General features: G+C 37.4%; 2 protein-coding genes across 2 annotated transcripts in view; one reads left to right on the top strand and one right to left on the bottom strand.

Moving 5' to 3' along the window:
• LOC127528026 (craniofacial development protein 2-like) overlaps positions 1–25,072 on the top strand; it is a 1,148,403-nt gene that overhangs the window by 837,705 nt on the left and 285,626 nt on the right. The gene's annotated exons all lie outside the window — the stretch shown is intronic.
• The window catches only part of slc17a8 (solute carrier family 17 member 8), a 91,683-nt gene that overhangs the window by 15,371 nt on the left and 51,240 nt on the right, over positions 1–25,072 (bottom strand). Inside the window, exons 4-6 of the mRNA XM_028816300.2 lie at positions 18,112–18,226; positions 14,394–14,481; positions 2,575–2,661 (exon numbers count right to left, since the gene is read on the bottom strand). Of these exons, the coding sequence (XP_028672133.2) occupies positions 2,575–2,661; positions 14,394–14,481; positions 18,112–18,226 (290 nt within the window). The remainder of the gene's footprint in view (positions 1–2,574; positions 2,662–14,393; positions 14,482–18,111; positions 18,227–25,072) is intronic.

Below are 25,072 nucleotides of genomic sequence, written 5' to 3'. Positions count from 1 at the left end.
AAAGCTTTGGGACTCCAGCGAACCACAGTGAGAGCCATTATCCACAAATGTCAAAAACATGGAACAGTGGTGAACCTTCCCAGGAGTGGCCGGCCGACCAAAATTACCCCAAGAGCGCAGAGACGACTCATCCGAGAGGTCACAAAAGACCCCAGGACAACGTCTAAAGAACTGCAGGCCTCACTTGCCTCAATTAAGGTCAGTGTTCACGACTCCACCATAAGAAAGAGACTGGGCAAAAACGGCCTGCATGGCAGATTTCCAAGACGCAAACCACTGTTAAGCAAAAAGAACATTAGGGCTCGTCTCAATTTTGCTAAGAAACATCTCAATGATTGCCAAGACTTTTGGGAAAATACCTTGTGGACTGATGAGTCAAAAGTTGAACTTTTTGGAAGGCAAATGTCCCGTTACATGTGGCGTAAAAGGAACAGAGCATTTCAGAAAAAGAACATCATACCAACAGTAAAATATGGTGGTGGTAGTGTGATGGTCTGGGGTTGTTTTGCTGCTTCAGGACCTGGAAGGCTTGCTGTGATAGATGGAACCATGAATTCTACTGTCTACCAAAAAATCCTGAAGGAGAATGTCCGGCCATCTGTTCGTCAACTCAAGCTGAAGCGATCTTGGGTGCTGCAACAGGACAATGACCCAAAACACACCAGTAAATCCACCTCTGAATGGCTGAAGAAAAACAAAATGAAGACTTTGGAGTGGCCTAGTCAAAGTCCTGACCTGAATCCAATTGAGATGCTATGGCATGACCTTAAAAAGGCGGTTCATGCTAGAAAACCCTCAAATAAAGCTGAATTACAACAATTTTGCAAAGATGAGTGGGCCAAAATTCCTCCAGAGCGCTGTAAAAGACTCATTGCAAGTTATCGCAAACACTTGATTGCAGTTATTGCTGCTAAGGGTGGCCCAACCAGTTATTAGGTTCAGGGGGCAATTACTTTTTCACACAGGGCCATGTAGGTTTGGATTTTTTTTTCTCCCTAAATAATAAAAACCACCATTTACAAACTGCATTTTGTGTTTACTTGTGTTATATTTGACTAATGGTTAAATGTGTTTGATGATCAGAAACATTTTGTGTGACAAACATGCAAAAGAATAAGAAATCAGGAAGGGGGCAAATAGTTTTTCACACCACTGTAGATAGATAGATAGATAGATAGATAGATAGATAGATAGATAGATAGATAGATAGATAGATAGATAGATAGATAGATAGATAGATAGATAGATAGATAGATAGATAGATAGATAGATAGATAGATACTTTATTAATCCCAAGGAGAAATTCACAAAGTACATGGCTAGAAAATGAGAATTCACTCAGGCCTGGACATTCACCACTGACTGCATTTCAGAATGACTGTGTCTTATGCCAGGGAATGATTCTGGGCTCAAGTGGGCTGCTGCTAGGGTATAGTAGTTGGACAATCTGTGTTTAAAGACTATAGGGCTGATATGGATTTAGGGGAGTCCTAGAGTGTATTCCACATTTTTTAATTTATTGGGATATCTCTTAGATTTATATGCGTTTCTTCAGGATTAGTGCCACATGGCATTGGTGTCTGTAGATATTACAGATCTCTTAATCACTACAAAATACAGCAGCACTTTCTATCTTCTAAGAAAAAGCAGACATGCTTAATAATAGATTCTGTGCAGTTTCTCAAAGGGTATCTTGCTGAGATTCAAGTAACAGGTGTCAGGATGTTTAAGTATGGTAGGTACAGGCCAGTATCCAGTTTTGAGGAAGGCTCCTCAGGTAGAAAGAGCATAAGAAGAGCAGAAGCAGGTGTTATACGCAGAGGAAGTCCCCACATGTTTATTTATATTAGATTAGATTAGACTAGATTAAATTAAATTAGATTACACTAGATTAGATTAGACATAAACTTTATTAACCCAATGGGGAAATTCGGATGCATACAGCAGCAGAAACATAAACAACAAGAATACAAACTCACAGGACAGATAAAACAGAAAATCAATTAATCAATTAATCAATAAGTAAATATAAGGTTATCAAGTACATCGGGTGGAAGTATTGAATTGCCTGATAGCAGTGAGAGGAAAAGACCTCCAGAGGTGCTTCTTAGTACACCACAGTGAAGTGAGCCTCTGGCTAGAAGTACTTCAAGACAGCGCCTCCTGGAGGGCATGGAAGGGATTTTTAGTGATGGTAGCCAATTTTGCCATCATCATCTTTTGCACAGCACTTAATTTGTGGGAGGTGGCTTTATTCTGTATACATATGCAAAATGCTGTGCCTATGCTGAGTCAATAAAGTGATTAGAATAAATGCTTTAAGAACTCCTAAAGTGGGCCTTGTGAATACTCAAAGTCAGTGTTATTACTATGTAGCAGACACCTTCTACCAAGGTGACATAACTGGTTAGATGTCTTTATTCCAGTCAAAGCACAAGCAGCTGAAGTGACTTGCTCATAGTCACAGAGTTTGGTAGTGGGATTTGACTCTACAACTGTAGGTTTTAAAATCCACAGCTTTAACCACTATGCCACACTGGCTGCTTAATATCACAGTTGTGCTTTTTCACTTACCATAGACATAAAAAACAGAACTCCATCCAATGTATTGCACTAGTATTCCTGCTAATGGCATGGCTATCACAGCCCCTGCATAAGACCCTGTAATGAAACGAAAATTCATTTTAAAATATCAGATTAAAATTGTTAAACATAACAAGCAAAAGCATTCTGATGGAATTTTAAAAGTATACATTATAGTTATAAATATACAGTTTAACATCTGTGGCAGAGAGACGGGTGCTCAGCAGGCTCCTATCAATTATGGAAAACCCACTGCATCCACTAAACAGTGTCATCTCCAGACAGAAGAGCAGCTTCAGCGACAGACTGCTGTCACTGTCCTGCTCCACTGACAGACTGAGAAGATTGTTCCTCCCCCAAACTATGTGACTCTTCAATTCCACCCGTGGGTGTAAACATTAACAAAGTTATTGTCTGTTTTTACCTGCATTATTATCAATCTTTAATTTAATATTGTTTTTTGTATCAGTAAGGTGCTGCTGGAGTATGTGAATTTCCCCTTGGGATTAATAAAGTATCTATCTCTCTATCTATCTATCTATCTATCTATCTATCTATCTATCTATCTATCTATCTATCTATCTATCTATCTATCTATCTATCTATCTATCTATCTATCTATCTATCTATCTATCTATCTATCTATCTGCGAAATAATAAATAATTTAATTTATAAGAAGAATGTCTACTGCATCGTTGAATACTGTGGCAGTTTTAAGCTATGAATATATTATGTAGTATGTATTGCTTTAAGCTATAATTTATTATTTTTGAGGGGATAGTGTGCCAAATCAAATTTAAACAATCAGACTCAGCACACTTTAAAATTCTGCAACATTTTTCTAGCTTTATTTGTATTTAATAAGACTTTAGTTAACTAAATGGTGTTCTGGAAAAGCCAGTTCAAAAAACAGAGTAATGAATGCTCTTCTGTGTAAGGATGTGGTAATCACTACAGACACTTCATGTAATAAGAGTCAACACAAAATGAACATAAACATCATGACAGTTAGAAAAAGGAAAAAAAAAAAAAGAAATGTGTGAGCGTTATGGTGTATAAAAATCGAGCAGTTCAGGTTGTCATTCACATTTGGTTACTTGGTAGTGGCTGCCTTGCATATGTACTGTATGTAAAAGACATAATGAAAGCAGTGATACTTACTCCTTCACAATGATCTCACTAAATTAAGAAGATAAGACATTTCATCAAAAGAAAAAAGGAAGGGCAGACATCCACAATTAAAAATTCAATGACTGTTGAATTTAGTATATTCTCTTGAAGCATTGGAGTCCCCAGATTTTCTGGTAGCTTTGGACACAGGAAAATATTTTGACAGAGTGGTCTGTTCACTCTATTGTACAAATCTGAGTTTGCTTTCAAAATTTGTATGTGGATTAAATTTACGGTACTGTTCTGTCCCAGGATGGAAACAGAAAGCCAAAAGGGCCATTTTTTTTTCGGAATCAGTGTCTGTACCGAAAGAAAAGAGAACCTGTATGTTAGAGCCAAAACAAAACTAAAACTCGAAGTCAGAAACAGAGATCAAAAAATGTCTAATACCGTGAAATTCAAAGAGCGCAAGTGAAAGTCTTTTAGAAAATATCTGCAATCTCAGATACACTTTACACATTGAGGTAATGATGCCACATGTCATGATTTCTGCAAAACATCATCCTAGTAGCAGATTATCATGAAGCTACAAAATGACAGCACTCACTCAAAAACAAAATGGTGTTATGCAATGACAAAAAATCATTTTAAATAAAAAATCATTTTCAAACAGATGAAAACTACAAAATAAGTTAATAGTAATAATCAACAAGTTATAGAGATATGAAGAAAAATACATGAAGAAAAAGAAAAATATTTGAAAAAGTCAAAATAAACTGAAAATTCTAATATATCTGGTACGGAAGCTTCAGTCTGTATGAGAAATGTACTTTCTGAACACAGATCCAGATAGGGATGACCCTTATCATCAATTCTTTTAGTGATTGTTATAGAAATCCTAGATATTCGTGTTTGGATGTAATCTCCATATATATAAAATCCAACTGTCTGTCTGTATGTCTGTCCGCTTTTCACAAGAGAACTACTTAATGGATTTAGTTCAGGTTTTTTTTCTATAATTTGCTTGAACATTCCTGTTGCTTTTGCGATTTCTCTCATTGCGCTATGTATCATAGATCACTTGCGGTACCGATTTATTTGCGTGAATCTGAAAGACATGCAGCCGGCTGAGGGAAGGGGGGCAGGGCCCTCCTCACTCACTCGCCAGCCTCAGGGCGTTCCTTACCTCCACTTAGCTAGCGAATGAGCGAACTATTTAACAGATGTAGATCTGTTTTTTTCTATAATTTGCTTGAACATTCTTAATGATTGATTTTGCAACTTCTCTCATCGCGCTGAGAATCATAGTTCACTTGCAGGAGTGATATATTTGCGCTAATTCTGCGGGCCAAGGGGAAAGGGAAAGTGTGACATTAAGAGTAGGGAGCCTGACAGGGCCCTCCTCACTGTCCTGTTTCACTGCTACATGGGCAGAGCCGTGAGGCACAGCTTGTCATAGATAAAAGGGATCATAAGGCAAGGGTTGCAATAAAATTTCAGTACTGTCAAGTTCTTACTTGTGTGTGCAAATCAACACGCAACACATTGCCACTCTCTAGTATCATGATCAGTTGGAAATCCTACCATTTTTTAATTGGCAGCTCTTGCTTAATTTTTTTTTTCTCTTTGTGAATCAAATGAATGAAATTCATGCATCTTGTTTTTGGGTAATGATTCAGTTCAACTTGAAAGAATTAGGGAATGATTCATGCTTGGTGTATTCAATGAGCCACAAGTGGTGTGCACTAAAATAAAGAAAAGCTGAAACAGGTAATTGAAAGAAATTAGAATAATATTTTTACACTATTCATTTTTGTGTCACTAATTTCTTGAATTCTCAAAGAGATATAAATGTACTAATTTAATATTATGTTTATATTTTCTGTTTAAAACTATTTCAATTACTACTTGTACTTGGATTACATCTTGCCTGAAGAAGGGGCCTGAGTTGCCTCGAAAGCTTGCATATTGTAATCTTTTTAGTTAGCCAATAAAAGGTGTCATTTTGCTTGGCTTTTCTCTACTTGTACAAATACATTCTAATATGAATATGTTGTTACTGTATTGTACTGGTATTTTAAACAAGAGAATCATCAGTGACAGAGTTTTTACAAGAAAGAATCATAGATGAAGTGAACGAGAAATATAAATAAGATGGGTGGTACTTGCACATACACTTTAGACATCTAAATGAAAGAGCCTGATGGCATCTGGACTTAAGCACTTCTGCTAAAATCTACTGAATCAATTCATTTGTGCTCACAATTCCATTCCAATGACTCACTGAAAAGAGTCATTCAGAAAGAACGAATCACCCATCATTAGTAATCGTCTAGAAGCTCTCGGAGTGTCAGGACTGTATTAATATGTCAGCCCTGTTTTTAATTTACTTAGTGATTTTGTTTGTTCCCCTGGCCCACTACTATGGTAATTGCTTTTCAGTTTTGGCCTGAGCCTGTAAGGCCGAAGTTTCACACTAAGTTAGGACTCTGAGATACTGTTGTTATTTTTAGTCATTGTAAGAGCCAATCTTAGAAAGTTAATGTTAAAATGCATGTAAGTATTTGCTTAATTTGAACAGAGTATCCATTTCGTTTAGTTACTATAATGGTTAATGGTGTAATCTTTTACCACGGTAGCCTGGTATTTTGACATCTCAACTCCTGGACTCTTACTCTTTAAATGTGCTTCCAAATCACTTTAGGTAGAATACCTGTGACATCAGCTAGATTTTCATTCTTCTGGTTTTGCCCCTTTGTGCCTCTGGAATCTCTTTTTACAAAATCTCGAGTTTTGTTTTGATGTAATCATCTGCTTAGAGGCATTGGTCTGATACAAAGGTTCTTGTCTTTTTCAAAGACATCAAATTTTATACTGATAGAGTTCACCTTTTGTGAGACCTTTTGTATTGTGGCTCCCAGGCTTTTTACATTTTCTTCTTATCAAAATTGCTGTGTTATTTATGTTTTACTTTGGTATTTGAGAATTCTTTGCTGTTTCCACTTACTAATTTTTCTGTCTATTTCCAGATTTTCCTACTTTGTATAGATGGTATTTATTTTTTTGGCTGTTAGTGTCTCCTCTTTTAGTTTTGATCTTCTTTTGCTCAAATTAGGAATTTAGTCATCAATTATTTGTGCTTCAGTTCTTTATTAGTCCTTTGTGATTAATTCTTATCGTGTGTCTTTTGTGTTATGACTTTGTGCCTAGAGCTACAAAATAGATACAAATCATTTAAAAAAGTCTGAGCCTAAAACCAAATACAGGCCTGAGGCCTACACTTAGGGGAGATGGAACTAAAAAATTCCCTAGTACAAGAAACAAAACACAATTGACAACAGTATATGAACTCAAAACATAAGATCAAAACAAGTCTAAATACAAAAAATCCCTAAGCACTATAATTCAATAATAATACAGAGTATGCAAAAGTATTCAATCCCCTTGAAACTCATCATAATTTCCTGCATGACAAAAGATTTGTACATATATTTATCCATTCAGTATTTTTAATACACTGTAATATGCTCTTATGCTGTTACAATATACTTACAAACTCCAAATAAACTGTAGACATTTAACTGAAGAAGAAAAACACATAAGTTAGCATTTACATAATTATTTAATGCTTTGTCGAGAACACTTTTGCTGCAATAACAACAGCCTTAATTCTTTTGGGGTTAGTATGTACCAGTTTTGCACATTGTTCAGGAGTGATTCTTCCCCATTCTTCTTCTCAGAACTTAGAGATCCTCTAGATTGTTGGGATTGTGCCTCTGGACAGCAGTTTCAAATTCAGGGTTTTGACTTTCACCTTTCTGTTTTTGAGCCATTCCAGTGTCACTTTGGCCATCTACTTAATGTCATTGTCATGTTGAAAGATGAATCTTCTTCTGTATGTTCATAGCAGACTGGAACAAGTTCTCTTGTAGTATTGTATAGTATTTGTGCCCTCCCTTCAGCTCTGACAAGATTCACAGTCTTAGCATGTGAAAAGCATCCCCATAGCATGATGCTGCCACCACCATATTTCGCCGTAGGTATGGTGTATCATGAGACATGGTAGTGTTAGTTTTATACCACACATACTTCTTTGAAGTCTGGCTGAAAAGTTCTGTTTTGGTTTCATCTGACCATAAAACCTTCTCCCATATCTTAACTGGGTCTTTCTCATGCTTTGTAGTAAATGCCATATGTGCTTTTATGTGAACCTTTTTAAGGAACAGCTTCTTTCTTGCTATCCTCCTACAGAGGCCTGTTTTATGAAGAGCTCTTGAAATTGTGGACCCTTGAACCATCACTCCAGTTTCAGCCAAAGGGCATTGCAGACTTTGGAGAGTGACGGTTGGATTTTTAGTAGCCTCTCTGACCAGTTGACATCTTGCACTGGTGTCTAGTTTTGATGGACGGCCTGCTCTAGTTAGAATCTGGGGGCTGTGATGAACTTTCAACTTTCTGATGATGGATCCAACAGTGCTTAACTGGACATTCAGACTCTTCAATATTTTTTGTAGCAATTTCCTCCCTTTCAATGCATTTCAATGACTTTGTTTGTCACAGAAAGTTCTTTTGTCTTCTTGCCCAACAAAGACTATGGCCCTTATGATGGGTGCTTTTTAATATCCAGAGAGGTATAAAAGGACTCACAAGTAGTACCTAGTTGTTTAATTATGGTCAAATGTCTGTCACTTTTGTGTCATTTGTCATTAATTTGTCATTTGCATAAACCAGGAGCGTCCAAAGCACAGAGGATTAAATATTTATACAAGCAGTAACTTTTGGTTTTTTTTTCTTCAGTTAAATATCTACAGAACATTATTTTGACTTTAGAAATGTGTTTTTACAGAATAAGAATTCACATTAAAAACACTGAATGAATAAATATGTGTACAAATATTTTGTCATGTTGAAATTATGACTTTCAAGGGGATTGAATATGCTCACCACTGAACAATAATTACAAAAATAAAAATGCTGAACTAATTAATTAAGGCTGCATCTCCACCAACAGAAATCATGTCCAAATCTAGAAATCCAAAATTGTAAACCAGAAAAGAAAGTAGAACATTTCAAAATGAATAATTAAATTAAAACGGAAAAAGACTGGCAAAACTTAATGAGACTGCAGGAGTGTCAAAAAAGGATGAGCTGAACAACATGAGCAGTGAATGCTAATGTCTCAGAAAAGCTCCATGGCTCAACATACAAAAAAACGAAAAATGCAACAAACTAAATCAGCATGATAGACAAAAGATTAGTTGCAAAATAATTATTCAACAAGATAATACTAAACAACAAAATCAATACAATAAATGAAAGAAAACAAAAATGTATGTTGTAACAAAAATCACAAAATAACTAAAAAGACGACAAAACAAACACATAAAAGCAATGGAAACAAAAGCTTAGGTACAAAAAATGAAGTCCTGGTTTATCTGTGCTACCATATATTAGATTCCTTCTTCTGTCTCAGGTTACCTTTTCTCTGTTAGTCACACTAATTATTGCAGCTAATCACTTTTAAATTTTCATTTATATTTTAAGAATTTTTTAACAATAGCTCAATTTTTTTTGGAGGATGTTTGTGACTTTTCTCTTCCCTTTTAGGTACTTCATAAAATTAAATTAAAATAAGGGTCAAAGAGTCTTAATAGGCCCTGTTCACGACCTTAGCATTGGAGGCAGTGGCTAAGCTATGACTGGTATCTGTAATAGTAGCCACTTGAGAACTCATTTCTGGACACAAATAGTGAAGGAAACTGTTGAGGTTAAGGGGTCCGTTCATGTAGTGTTGTGCATTGCAAAGACTATATAGGGAAGATGTAGTCCATAGCAGGCTGCATTCCTTAGAAGGCTCTTTAGCCACCTAGAGTCCTGGGTTCAAATCCCAGCCCAAACACTGTCTGTGTAGAGGTTGCACATTCCCCCAGTGTCTGCATGGGTCTTTCTCCAGGTATGTCAATTTTGTTTCTGCGTCTTCATTAACTGGCAAGTTTAAATTGTCCTAGTGTGACTGGGCAAGAGTGCACCCACTACTGATAGAATAGATATGAATGAACTGGAAACCCACCAGACACATTAAATGGTGAAAATCTCTTTATGGTTAAGTAAGTACAAAAAGAGAAAACCTGTGGATCGAGTACAACAAATATCAATTATCAAAATTTTTGAAATGAAGAGGAAATCAAAGGATAAGAATATATTTTGAAGATTTTTGTGTGACTAACAATAAATATCAGAAGTATAATATTATATAATAGGAAACACTCAGACTTCTCGTCCTCGAAGAAAGGAAGATCAAGGCCAGGTCATAATGGCAAAGGCACTGCCACCTCTTTCATGACCTAATGGTGTGTATGACACATTTGCAGTAACAATAATCTGTCAGGGCTGTACAGTGTGTTTCACTGTCAGCATATGTCACCTGTGTTCTTTACCTGTATGACATGGCTGCACATCTGCTTGCCATGAGAAAGACCTAAAGACATTTATGAGGCAGAGGTAGCCCACACCTACAATTCTTTGTTCATCTTATCATGCCATAAGTTCTCAATTAAGGCCACGCTCAAGGTTCAAGGACCAGTGGTTCACAAGTTTTTTTGTAACAGATGGACAACCCTTTGCATTCTATATGGAGACTAGCTGTGTTACCTGTCAAAGATAGGTTGAAATCTAAATAATTAATGTAAATCTCAGTGTTAATGCTTGCAGTGCACCTCACAATGCATTTGTGTCTGTTACAGTATATGCAATTTGGTATGGAATTTGTAAAAGCAGTGTTAATGTTTGTGATATGCCATCAATTGGAATGACAAATGTGATGCATTTTATTACTACAAACGTTTGTGATGTGCCATCTTTCAGAATGACAAAGACATAACAACCAGATGGATACACAGACAGACATACAGACACTTATCCTTTTAGTAAGGTAAATAGGTAAGATCATAAAAAGATAATAAAGACATTAGATCATACCAGTAATATTAATATTGAAATAATAAAATAAATAATAAAAATATATTATATTATACAAGTGGGAGGAAAAGTAAAAGGGATGCCGTTTTGCAGATGTGCTCGTCTCGCTTGTGTAAGAGTTTCTCTCTTTTACTTTGGCAACAGAGTTGCTTTCTTCTTCCGACTCATTAACTTGGGTCGCCTTGCCAGCTCTCTGAGCTTCTCTGAGTAGCCTCGCACTTCTGGGCCGGACAGACAGACACACTTCCATGCGTAGACGTTTATATTATATTATATTATATTATATTATATTATATTATATTATATTATATTATATTATATTATATTATATTATATTATATTATATTATATTATATTATATGCGGCACGGTGGCGCAGTGGGTAGCGCTGCTGCCTCGCAGTTGGGACATCTGGGGACCTGGGTTCGATTCCCGGGTCCTCCCTGTGTGGAGTTTGCATGTTCTCCCCGTGTCTGCGTGGGTTTCCTCCGGGCGCTCCGGTTTCCTCCCACAGTCCAAAGACATGCAGGTTAGGTGGATTGGCGATTCTAAATTGGCCCTAGTGTGTGCTTGGTGTGTGGGTGTGTTTCTGTGTGTCTTGCAGTGGGTTGGCACCCTGCCCAGGATTGGTTCCCTGCCTTGTGCCCTGTGTTGGCTGGGATTGGCTCCAGCAGACCCCCGTGACCCTGTGTTCGGATTCAGCGGGTTGGAAAATGGATGGATGGATGGATTATATTATATTATATTATATTATATTATATTATATTATATTATATTATATTATAAAAATAAAAGGTATATGACAATTACATATTAAATAAAAACAAGCTTAAATATATATATGAAAAATTAACCAAACATATAACAGCATCACAAAATATATAAATGTAAAAGTAAGTAATGAATGAATTAAACAAAACTAAAATGGAAGGCAAGGTAAAGATTATATTGAAACATGAATTCACAACAAAAATAACACAGGTCATATATACTAGACTTATAAAAACAAGTTAATAGTAGCCAAAATTCTGCATAGGAAATACAGTGAGAAAAAGAAATTACAAAAGTGAAGTGTGCAAATATCCTCCAAGTCTTAATTTGTACAGGACTTCAAAACAGGAAACCAGCAGTTCATTCCAGGCGGTGGGAAATTTGGCTTACATATGGCAAGTTACTATATATGTTAATCTTGGTCAATAATATTTCAGACAATACATTTCAACTCAAAAATCTCTTGTTGAAAGCCATTATTGTCCATTAGACCCTGACCCAATAAATTTAGTTAAATCTCAAGTACCACAACTCAGCAGATGCTGTATATGCTGATATTTCGTGTCAATTATCAGACAATTAATGTAGAAATCAAAGCTGTTTCCGAATACTATATGCTGAATAGAATTCCTGAAGTACTTGAAAAAGTTGATAGCCCTGGAGCTTAAGGCTCACCTTATTCACTACAGACTGTTTGAAAAGTTTAGTTCTGCTATTCACGTGAATCACTTGTACAGGAACAGCCACAATAGGACGGCTGGGTTTAAGTACTGCTTTTGACTCAACTGACCATGTTAGTTTATTACAAAGACTTGAAAATGATGTTGGACTCTTAGGCAGGGGTCTTGTGTAGTTAGTTAAGTCCATCCATCCATTACCCACCTCACTTACAGTTAGGTCCATAAATATTTGGACAGAGACAACTTTTTTCTAATTTTGGTTCTGTATATTACCACAATGAATTTTAAATGAAGCAACTCAGATGCAGTTGAAGTGCAGACTTTCAGCTTTAATTCAGTGAGGTGAACAAAACGATTGCATAAAAATGTGAGGCAACTAAAGCATTTTTTTTAACAATCCCTTCATTTCAGGGGCTCAAAAGTAATTGGACAAACTAAATAACTGGAAATAAAATGTTCATTTCTAATACTTGGTTGAAAACCTTTTGCTGGCAATGACAGCCTGAAGTCTTGAACTCATGGACATCACCAGATGCTGGGTTTCCTCCTTTTTAATGCTCTGTCAGGCCTTTACTGCAGCGGCTTTCAGTTGCTGTTTGTTTGTGGGCCTTTCTATCTGAAGTTTAGTCTTCAACAAGTGAAATGAATGCTCAATTGGGTTAAGATCAGGTGACTGACTTGGCCATTCAAGAATTTTCCACTTCTTTGCTTTAATAAACTCCTGGGTTGCTTTGGCTGTATGTTTTGGGTCATTGTTCATCTGTAACGCCGCCCAATCGATTTGACTGCATTTAGCTGGATTTGAGCAGACAGTATGTCTCTGAACACCTCAGAATTCATTCGGCTGCTTCTGTCCTGTGTCACATCATCAATAAACACTAGTGTCCCAGTGCCACTGGCAGCCATGCACGCCCAAGCCATCACACTGCCTCCACCATGTTTTACAGATGATGTGGTATGCTTTGGATAATGAGCTGTTCCACACCTTCTCTATACTTTTTTCTTGCCATCATTCTGGTAGAGGTTGATCTTGGTTTCATCTGTCCAAAGAATGTTTTTCCAGAACTGTGCTGGCTTTTTTAGATGTTCTTTAGCAAAGTCCAATCTAGCCTTTCTATTCTTGAGGCTTATGAGTGGCTTGCACCTTGCAGTGCACCCTCTGTATTTACTTTCATGCAATCTTCTCTTTATGGTAGACTTGGATATCAATACGCCTACCCCCTGGACAGTGTTGTTCACTTGGTTGGCTGTTGTGAAGGGGTTTCTCTTCACCATGGAAATGATTCTGCGATCATCCACCACTGTTGTCTTCCATGGACGTCCAAGTCTTTTTGCGTTGCTGAGTTCACCAGTGCTTGCTTTCTTTCTCAGGATGTACCAAACTGTAGATTTTGCCACTCGTAATATTGTAGCAATTTATCTGATGGGTTTTTTCTGTTTTCGCAGCTTAAGGATGGCTTCTTTCACCTGCATGGAGAGCTCCTTTGACCGCATGTTGTCTGTTCACAGCAAAATCTTCCACATGCAAGCACCACACCTCAAATCAACTCCAGGCCTTTTATCTGCTTAATTGATAATGACATAACGACGGACTTGCCCACACCTGCCCATGAAATAGCCTTTGAGTCAATTGTCCAATTACTTTTGAGCCCCTGAAATGAAAGGATTGTGTTAAAAAAATGCTTTAGTTGCCTCACATTTTTATGCAATCGTTTTGTTCACCCCACTGAATTAAAGCTGAAAGTCTGCACTTCAACTGCATCTGAGTTGTTTCATTTAAAATTCATTGTGGTAATGTACAGAACCAATATTAGAAAAAAGTTGTCTCTGTCCAAATATTTATGGACCTAACTGTATGTATTTCAGGGTCACAGGAATCTGGTGCCCGTCTTAATTAATAATTATAGAATTTTGAGAAAAAGACCCTATCATTACATTTTGAATGTATTTGAAAGTTCTGCAGAAATTTAGAATATACTTATTATAACATTGACACTTTTAAAAGTCTTTTGTTTTAATGTATGGCTTAGTAGATAACCACAGCCAAAACATCTTATTTGTGAGTCTTCTCATTCAAAGCAAAGACAGATGTATGTGATTATATAATGTGCCTCATGAATAGCTATTCTTCCATTACATGAACTACTACATATACTAAAAGTATTCAGTAAAACTTTAATTTGTGGTTATTAATTAAGCACTTGCTCTTTCTGTGATAGTCTCTGAAAATAGTAAACAAAGTACAATTATATAACTGTTTAAAAAACTAACCACAGAAAGAAGTGGTTACCAGCCTGCTGCGTTCCAGAGGGGGTGCCCATTTGCTCCACATTCCATGGCATGCTGGGTAGGTAACTCCCTGCAGGAAAAAAGATGCAGATTGCCTCTATTAGACACATGGCATACAATATGGATACGGATGAAAAACTTTTAATTGAATATAAGAGTGGTATTAATGGTATCAGGCTACTGACTTTAGCATCTTTCTAAAGCTATATTACCTGATTAATTCACTAGAAACTGTAATTTGTTAAAAAAGCTGTGATCTTTATACAAAGTTAAAATACAAAAATTACTACAAAATAACATAAAGAAAATTATATTAATAAACCTCAAAAGAACACAGTAATTATTTACTGAGATCTGCTCACAAGGCACCATTAATTGTTAAAATGTAATTCTACCATTTTCATAATTCTTAAAGAGTTTCTGAAAGCCAGAACAGCAGCATCACGGCCAAGGTAGGAATCGACTTAGATTACCCTGAGAAAGTCCAGGTCTCCGAGGCCAAGAGGCAGCAGTGCTAACTACTGTGCCACCCCAACATTTAAATCACTGCCTCACCTCTTCACTCTTTTGTGTAGAATTGTTTTGTTTTCAATTAATTTCGGCAGTAGACTCTCGCACTTTGAGCTGGTCCACAAAGCTGTAGGATTCAAGAACATCACATTCTGCACTCATCTTATGAATGTGTCCAAGTGTTTGTAATGGACTGGCGCCAAGTGCTGCTCTGGTTAGAAAAGGTAATGTCATGGCATGCCTAAATTGGGGAATGAGTTACTGTTGGAGAAAAAGATTACTGCTGTCTTTTTGATTTATGTTTGTATTGAAGTTTTATGAACTTCTTCAGATTTCATGCAAATTGAGCTGCTGTGGTGTTAAGGTGAAATAAAGAATCTCTGTAGGTTCAGTGATTTTCTCTGTTTTCCACAGTTCAGATTCTCTAAACACCAGGAACCAACGTATGCATTAGTACGTTTTTTAAACTATGTTGTAATCTTATTTGCTATGTAAATTGACTTGTGATGCTGTATGCTGTAAATTCCGCATTAAAAACAGAAGGAAACGCATTCATTCAGTAAAGTTCAAGCCAGCTCATTAGGGAATCTTGACACTGATAAAATCTATATTCATTTTTTAGAAGTTACGCAATGCAGAATGAAGAACTAGTGTCAGTGTTCTGTCTAAGGTCTGCATTGGTGTGCATGCACAGGTCGCTCCTCCAAAAAACTTGGCAAAGCACAGCACACACAGAACTAAAGTGTGGATGGAGACAGTGTAACTTATGACGGTATGTCCACTGAATGGTTAAAAGGGATATGAGATCTCTGAGTACTATATCAAATCAATAAATGAACGCCAAATCAGTGCTTGCTTCTTGTTTAGAAGAGTGGCTAAATTGGTAAATACACTATTATATAAAATAATGACTGACTGACAGGTTGAAGAGAATGGTTTGGAAAATGTATTAATGAATGAATAACACTTTGATATGACTGTGAAGGAACAGGAGGACAAAACAACTCAGCTAGTAAACTAATGCAGTATCTGGACACTCAATAACTTATAGGCTGACTGAGAGACACACATTGACCTCTCTCCATGAATAAATAGCTTGAAAAAGGTAGATTTAGTTCTAAAGATGATACCATATCTCAAAACAACTTAGTCAAATTTTATTTTTGGACAATAGAGTGTAAGACAGGGCACTAGTCCTGAATATATAATTATTGATGACAGGTCACAAGTCCATCACAGCACCCGCTTACACACACACCCACATGGGACCACGTTCAGAATGGCAAATTAGATAGATAGATAGATAGATAGATAGATAGATAGATAGATAGATAGATAGATAGATAGATAGATAGATAGATAGATAGATAGATAGATAGATAGATAGATAGATAGATAGATAGATAGATAGATAGATACTTTATTAATTCCCAAGGGGAAATTCACATACTCCAGCAGCAGCATATTGATAAAAACAATATTAATTAAAGAGCAATAAAAACACAGTGCAAGTTAAAAAGTGCAAGGTGGAGACACCCCGACGGTGGAATTGAAGAGTCACATAGTGTGGGGGAGGAACGATCTACCCAGTCTGTCAGTGAGATGTGGGAGTAAGAGCTCATGGGAGAGCAGGTAAACTCTGCACAGGCAGTGTTCAGAAGTGAACACCCAGGATGGGTAGCATTAACAACTGTGCCACCTTAAAGAATCAGAAACAGGCATCAATTTTCAAAAGACATTGCCGAAGATGCCCCAAACAGCAAAAGAAAACTCTGCAAAACAGGATTTGTTTAATTGCACAGAATTTATAGGGTGGGAAATATATCCACACAAATGAGAGCGCTTGTCATTGCATTTAATTTGTTACAATGATAATCGTGCAGCACAAAATTTATGTGTTAAAAAGCTAAATTATATTACATTTTTGAGGTGTTTCTTATACTGGAATATTTACTAAATCAAGAGTAGCTTTTGTAGATCTAACTGGCTATGGTCCTCACAGGTGGCGCAGTGGTAGTGCTGCTGCTTTGCAGTAAGGAGACTGTGAAAGATTGTGGGTTTGCTTCCCGGCCCCTCCCTGTGTGGATAGCGCTTTGAGTACTGAGAAAAGCGCTATATAAATGTAGTGAATTATTATTAGTTTAGATCTCAAACAGATTAAAACCTAGAAAGTAAAGGACATGTTAATTTATTACATTGATATGGCACTATTCTAACCTTATAAAAGCATTTTTACATAGACAGTGGGGTATCACTTAAAATGCCACCAATGTGTAGCATCCACCTGGATGATGTGACAGCAGCCATTCTTGCACCAGTACGCTCACCACATGATAACTATAAGGTGTTGAAGGGATTGAGGGACATAGGCAATAAGGGGCAGGGGGTGATTAGGGGTCGAGAATGACAAGGCTGTGATGGTCAATTTAACCAAGACATCGGGATACACCCTACTCTTTTTTGAAAGATATACCCAGGGATCTTTTATGACCACAGAGTTAGGCCCTCAATTTTACGAAGGATGGTGCTAGCTTTTAGAGCAGAGTGTCCCCGTCACTGCACTGGGACATTGGGATCCACACACAGACCATAGGGCAAAGATAAACAACCCGGTGCCAAGGATTCCAGCAGAATAAAAGGTTCTGTCTTGTCCTTGCAACCTCTCATGCACCTCTTTCTTCATGTCGTCATTTGTCTTGAATAGACGACCACCCAGATAGTGGAAATCACACGGTGCCAAATCTGGTGAATAAGGAGGATGTGGCAATACTTCAAACTTCAGTTTCTCCAGACAAGCCTTGGTGTTCTTAGCAGTGTGTGGGCAAGGCAGGCAGTATCTTGCAGCAAAAGGACTCCTTGAGACAGCAGTCCCCGCGACTTGGATTGAATAGCAGGCTTCACTTTGGTCTCCAGCAAGTCACAGTAACTTGCACTAGTGACTGTAGTCTCGGCATGTAGTGTTCAACAATAACTTTGGTGCACGAGTGGTTGTGAGGTCAAGACAAAACCTTTTATTCTGCTGCAATCCAGGCACTTCCAGGCAGGTGGCACAAGTGTATTTAGAAGGGTGGAGACAACACAGAGAAATGACATTATCAGTTTTGTTAAGGTTCGTTCCATTTTCTAATAAATCCCATTTTCTAACTTTAGCTTGACTCCCCCTCGTAATTTGATAAAATGTAACACTTACCTCTACAAGGCCTTGGAGTATTCTCACTAACATAACGCAGCCATAATGAACTCTTGCTGCAGACGGAATAAGCATATTAAGCATTGAGGTCAAAAAAATGGCAGCTCCAAATACCCTTTGAAAAAGAAAAGGAAGCAATAGAGATATTTTGGTTAGTAATAAGAAGTGCAGGCTTACTTATGCACAAATGAACAATTAAAGAGTAAAAACAACCGCACAATAGAAAAAGATCCCTTAGTGACCATTGTTGTCTCCTGTCTCCTGTATGAGCCAATCAGAAGATAAGAAACTAAGGTGAGGTAGGCTCTATATACATAGTAATAAACAACAACATGTATCCTAAAAGAGAAGTAATATTTTAATCTGTCTAAAGAGATTCTGGTTCAAGTTGATGTGATTGCATCACGTGATTTCTACAGACTTGACAGCTGCATATTCATGCTACGGATCTCCTGTTCTTCCACATCCCAAAGGTGTTCTATTGGATTCAGATCAAGTGACTGCGAAGGCCACTGAAGAACACTGAACTCATTGTCATGTCCATGAAACAAGTTTGCGATGACTTTTTCTTTCAGATATGGGGCATTATCTTACTGGAAGTATTCATTAGAAGATGGGTAAATGGTAGCCATGAAGAGATGCACATGGTCAACAACAAAACTCAGATAAGCCATGGCATTCAAGGGATGACTGACTGGTATTTACGGGCTCAAAGTGTGCCAAGAAAACATTCTCCACACCACTATACTGCCACCATCTCCCTGGACTATTGAAACAAGGCAGATTGGGTGCATGAATTCATGCTTTTGACACCAAATTCTGACCCTGCCATCTGTGTGCCTCAGCAGAAATTGAGATTCATCGGACTGGGCAACGCTACTCCAGTCTTCAGCTGTCCAATTCTGGTGAACCTGTAGCCCACTGCAGCTTCAGCTTTTTGTTCTTGGTTGACAGAAGACCACATCTTCTATCTTCCTTAAGGCTTAACATGCTGTGCATTCTGAGATGCTTTTCTGCTCACCACAGTTCTACAGATTGGTTATCTGAGTTACCGTAGCCTTTCTGTTAACTCAAATCAGTCTGGCTGTTTTCCTCTGACCCCTCTGATCAACAAGGCATTTCTGTCCATGGAACTTCTGCTCCTTGGATATTTTTTTTTCACACCATTCTGAGTAAATGCAAGACTGTTGTGTGTAAAAATCCCACGAAAAGATCAGTGGCTTGGCACAATAGATCAGGTCTTAAGCCTCTAAAGCCCCAAGATGCCACTGCTTTTCTATATACTGTTTATAGCTACATTACTCGTTGCCAGTCATATGAGCTGAGAATGTTTTAGTATTGTACTTGACATTATTATACTATCTACATAAAAGATGGCAGCATGCTTCAAAACTGAATAAAAATGGAACGACTTTGTCATAGACTTGTCCTGCAGGGCATTAGAAATAAGAATAATTACTGCTTAGTTTAATTTCATTTTGGTTTTGAATTTGGGTTACTAGCTGATTTCCCTGCTATAACCCTTGCCAGTTTCCTGACCCCCCCTTTTTGATCACCCCTAAAAATAAACAAACACAACTCTGACTGAAGATGGAAAAGAGCCTTTCAGCAGGAGATGTTTGTTCGAAAGAGGTCACATCTACAGTGGTGTTGTGATGTGAGATTTTGCATATAAGTTGATAAATATTTTGTATGTCTTTATTTGTAACTTAGGCAAAGCAATGTAATATTAGTGTTACATTATTGATAATAACAGCAATGGTCTGATGGTTTAAGAACCCCTTCCCCCCACCAGAGCTGAGTCTCTTTGAATTTAGGGAAGTGCCTGAAACAAGTTTGGTAAATGTTTCACTGAAGTCTCTCAACTTCCACACAAAGCTCAACTTCCACACAAAGCCAGGAAGCCTAACTGCCAAGCTTTACCTTAAACATATGGTTTTGGGGGATGGCAGGTGTTAAGATGTTCTTTGCCCCATTGATCTGAACTATAGCTGTTTGGAACTGGCTTGTATCAGAAGCCTTTAAGTACCATGACGTCCTATTGGCTAATGGGGTTGGACAGAACATCTATAAATTTGCTCACTCCCTCACTCTCTCTCTCTCTTGCCAAACTGATGAATGAACAACACAATGAAGAGCACAGCTCGGCAGCCATATTGAGACAGGAAATTCGGCCTGTTCTGAAGAAAGCTGACCATAAATGATGCCTTAACTAGAGACATTTTAAATAACTAACAAGTCTGTGTGCCGCCTGAAACTATACATCACCATTTTATCAGGTTACATGGTTGCCAATATTCAAATGTACTTTGTTATTATTTATGAATATTATCGATAATACATTGTTTAAATTGTAACTTAACTCCTGCTTGTCTTTTACTACACCTAATTGCCTGAGGTTATACATGTAGAAGCCACCATATGTTTATATGGTTATTTTTATATTGTCATGCTTGGGTCACAGATTTGCGCAGAAACACAGGAGGTTGTAGAGAGACAGGAACGTTATTCAAACACTGCAAACAAACATTTGTCTCTTTTTCAAAAGTTTAAACTGTGCTCCATGACAAGACAGAGATGACAGTTCCATCTCACAATTAAAAGAATGCAAACATATCTTCCTCTTCAAAGGAGTGCGTGTCAGGAGCACAGAATGTCACATAGATAGAGAAAACAATCTCTAGCAAACAAATCAATAGGGCTGTTTGACTTTTAAGTATGCGAAGCACCGCGGCACAAAGCTGTTGAAGGCGGCAGCTCACACCCCCTCCATCAGGAGCAGGGAGGGAGAGAGAGAGAGAGAGAGAGAGAGAGAGAGAGAGAGAGAGAGAGAGAGAGAGAGACAGAGTTTGTTTTTCAGTCAAAAATCAATACGTGCCCTTCGAGCTTTTAAGTATGCGAAGCACCGTGCAGCATGTAATTTCAGGAAGCAGCTGCACAAAAGATAGCAACGTGAAGATAATCTTTCAGCATTTTTAGACGAGTGTCCGTATCGTCTAGGTGTGCGAACAGCCCCCCTGCTCAATCCCCCTACGTCAGGATCAGAGAAAGTCAGCGCAAGAGAGACAGAGAAAAGTAAGTTGGGTAGCTTCTCAGCCATCTGCCAATAGCGTCCCTTGTATGAAATCAACTGGGCAAACCAACTGAGGAAGCATGTACCAGAAATTAAAAGACCCATTGTCCGCAGAAATCCGCGAACCAGCAAAAAATCCGCGATATATATTTAAATATGCTTACATATAAAATCCGCGATGGAGTGAAGCCGCGAAAGGCGAAGCGCGATATAGCGAGGGATCACTGTACTATAATACCTTAGAAACAGTGGTAAGTCTGTGAGATTTGAGACATTCTGACAAAGGCTACATATTAATAATAGAAAAGGTGAAAGTAGAGTAAAATATTGCTCTACCAAGACAAAACAAGTGGTATGTAAAAATTTGGGGACCCTTACGTAAAAAATCTGCTTACTGAAAATAGTTAAGTGAGCAGAAGATGAGCTGATCACTAAAAGGCATAAAGTTGAAGATGACACATTTCTTTAATATTTTAAGCAAGATTACATTTTCATTTCCTTCATTCACAGGTTCAGACTACCAAAAAAAATTAAAAGACCTGAAGCAAAAGTTTGGGCACCCAACATTGGCAAGTATCACCGCTTGTAAACACTTTTTATAGCCAGCTAAGAGTCTGTCATTGCTTACTTGAGGTATTTTTACCTGTTCGTCCTTGTATAAGGCTTCTTATTCTGCAAGAGCTTTGGGCCGTCTTGCATTCACTGCTCTTTTGCGATCTCTCCACAGATTTTCAGTGACGTTTAGGTTGGGGGACTGTGAGTGCCATGGCAAAACCATCATCTTGTGCCTCTTGAGGTTTTCCATTGTAGATTTTGAGGTGTGTTTCAGATCATTATCTTCTTGTAGGGCCCGTCCTCTTTTTAGCTTCAACTTTTTTACAGATTGTGTGATGTTTGCTTCCAGAATTTGCTGGTATTTATTTAAATCCATTCTTCTCTCTACCAATAATATGTTCACTGTGCCACTAGCTGCAACTCAAGTCCAAAGCATGATAGATCCACCCCCATGCTTAATAGTTGGAGATGTGTTTTTTTTTTCCTGGAATTTGGCACATTGTGTCCAAAAAGTTATTTTTTGAATTCATCAGTCCACTGGAATTGTTTCCAAAATGCATCAGGCTTGTTTTGATGTTCATTTGCAAACTTCAGGTGCTGAATTTTGTGGCTAGGATACAGGAAATGTTTCCTTCTGCTGATTCTACCATGATGGTCATATTTGTTCAAGTGTTGCTGCACATTAGAACAGTGCACAACCACTCCAGAATCTGTTATATCTTCCTGAAGGTGTTTTGCGGGCAAACTGGGGGTTTTATTTGCCTTTCAAATAATCCAATGAGCAGATCTTTCAGAAAGTTTTCTTGGTCGTCCAGACCTCTCAGCTTAAACTCCACTGATCCCGATAACTGCCATTTCTTAATACTGTAACTTTATGACCTGAGGAAACAGCTACCTGAAAACGCTTTACTATTTTCTTGTAGCCTTCTCCTGCTTTATGAGCAACAATTATTCCATTTTATTTTTCAGAGTGCTAGGCAGCTGCTCAGAGGAGCCCATGGCTGGTTATTGTTGGGACAAGGTGTGAGGAGTCAGAGAATTCATACAGCTTTGCAATTTCCATCACTTGGGTTTTCCTAATGATGACTGTGAAAAATCCATAGCCCTAATGAGCTAATTAAGGTCTGAGTCCTTTGACAAATATTATCTGAGACCTCAAATATCTTGGAGTTCCCAAACATTTGCATTGTGCTCCTTTCCTTTTTTCACTGTCCAATTGTACAAAATAAAAACAATCCACTAATCTTGCATAAAATGCTGAAAAGAACTGTGTCAACTTTAACTTTATGCCTTTTGGTGATCAATTTATCTTCTGCTCAGTTAACTATTCACACTAACAGATATTATAAGCAAGGGGTCCCAAACTTTTGCATACCACTGCACCATCCATCAGTCAGTTTTTTTTTTAAGAGTGGTGATGAGACCAGAGTCTGTTAGACCAGCATTAGTTGCAAAATAAGAAGTTGACCCCTTGCAGTACACCCATGAGGGTCCTGTATCTGCACCCATTTTTACAGATGGGTAAGAATTTACAAATACTAATTAAACTGGCCTCATGTTTCAGAGACGTGAAATTACATTGGAGTACCTGAGGACATAATTTAGACATGAGGAGAACATGCAAACTACACATAGATAACCACTGAGGTCCTGTCGCTGTCAGTGAGCAGAATAAAAGACTACCATTCATAAAGCAGTAATGATAATGAAATGTGTGGAAGTATCATTGATACATTGTCATGCTGATAGACATGTGCTTCGTATGAGGTAAGATGGTGTGGGAATATTCTGAAGCAGTAAGAAGTACTTATTTCATGTAGTCTTTTTAATAATTTTAAGCATAACAAAATACTAGAAAGTCCCATTTCAATATAATCAAGTCATGGCCATTTCATGCATTTCCAGCAGTATTTTTAGATGCACTTTGTGGTCACCATTTAGTGCTTTATGTTTTAGTGGCTAAGCATGGGCTGCCCAGGTCTCTGCAACTGAAAGGCCATTTTCAGGTCCATCTGCACTGATCTCCCTGCCTTTTAGCACAAATATCACATTTTAAGTGTTTACTAGGAGATGTGCTTTTATTACAATTTTAAAAATAAAAGGCATTTATGGCAAACATGATAACACATAAGAGAAATGGAGATGAACGTATTATGCACTATACTGTATGTTTTGAGGGATTTTATTAATAAAAACTATAGGTTGTTGGAGTTTACTACTCTTTGCATTTCTGAGTATAAAGGCAGTGTTTAACTTAAACTGTATGAGTTTGGAAATACTGTATTTATGTTTGTGTTTAAGTGCTCTGTCTATACCTTTACAGTTCTCTTTAACGCACGTCACAAAATCAACAGAAAAAGTGTTCATCTTAATGATGAACTAAAAAACGTTATGAAAATCTATTTAATTAAATATGCAGCACTAGCTAAAGCCTATCAGTCTGTGTGTTATTTGACGTAAATGAGGTGTATATGTTCAGTATAGCCAACTGAAGCATCAGTAACAGTAATAAGAAAGGAAAAATGAAGAATTAGATAACAGTACTGTATTTTAGGCTTTCTTCAGATGTTTTGCTATGAGCACTTCCATCTAGTGGATATGTGAAGAAACTAAATTATACTGTATATCCACAACATGAAAAAGATTTGTGTTGACTTTCAATTTCCAAGCATTGTGTTCCATAACAGAACAAAAATTGCAACTAGCATATAAAGAAAAGGCAAAGTTTGTCTAATTACTTAAGGAAATAGGAATATGAAAAAAATGAATTCTCCAATTAGAAGTTAAACAGTAACAGTTTAGTTTAGGTACTGCAAAAATGCATCTATTACTCATTTACTGTTACGTAACAAGACCTTAACAAACAAACACTTCTTTGGGTCTTCATAACATTTACAAAGCATCAGTAAAGTGTTTATTCATCTCTTCAAACAAAACGTCACTTTGGAGGGGTCTGAGGAGGCTTAACTGAGACACATTTCTGCTGATATGATTACTTATAGAGACTCACTCCTGTGAGTCCTTCATTTTAACGAGTAATGTCAATATGATGTCATCACATCAATATGCCACATTGCCCAGAGATGGGTAACTTATCTACTGATGTTTTTATAAGTGGCATGAAGACCAAAAGAAGCCTTTGTTAAGGTCTTGTTACATAAGAGCAAATTAGTAACAGATGCATTTTACTGTACCTAAACTAAAGTGTTATCAGTCAAGCCAAATGGATATGGAGCAAATATATCTATCAACTGTGTTTGTATCTTTTCAATTCATCCATATGGAATTTTAGGTGTTACAGTGCGGGTTTGCTCCTTGCTCCTTCTTCTATAA

The sequence above is a fragment of the Erpetoichthys calabaricus genome, chromosome 1, assembly GCF_900747795.2.
Source record: "Erpetoichthys calabaricus chromosome 1, fErpCal1.3, whole genome shotgun sequence".
Taxonomy (NCBI): Eukaryota; Metazoa; Chordata; class Cladistia; order Polypteriformes; family Polypteridae; genus Erpetoichthys; species Erpetoichthys calabaricus.
The sequence above is the reverse complement of the archived record's forward strand: the minus strand, read 5'-3'. Positions and strand labels throughout refer to the sequence as shown.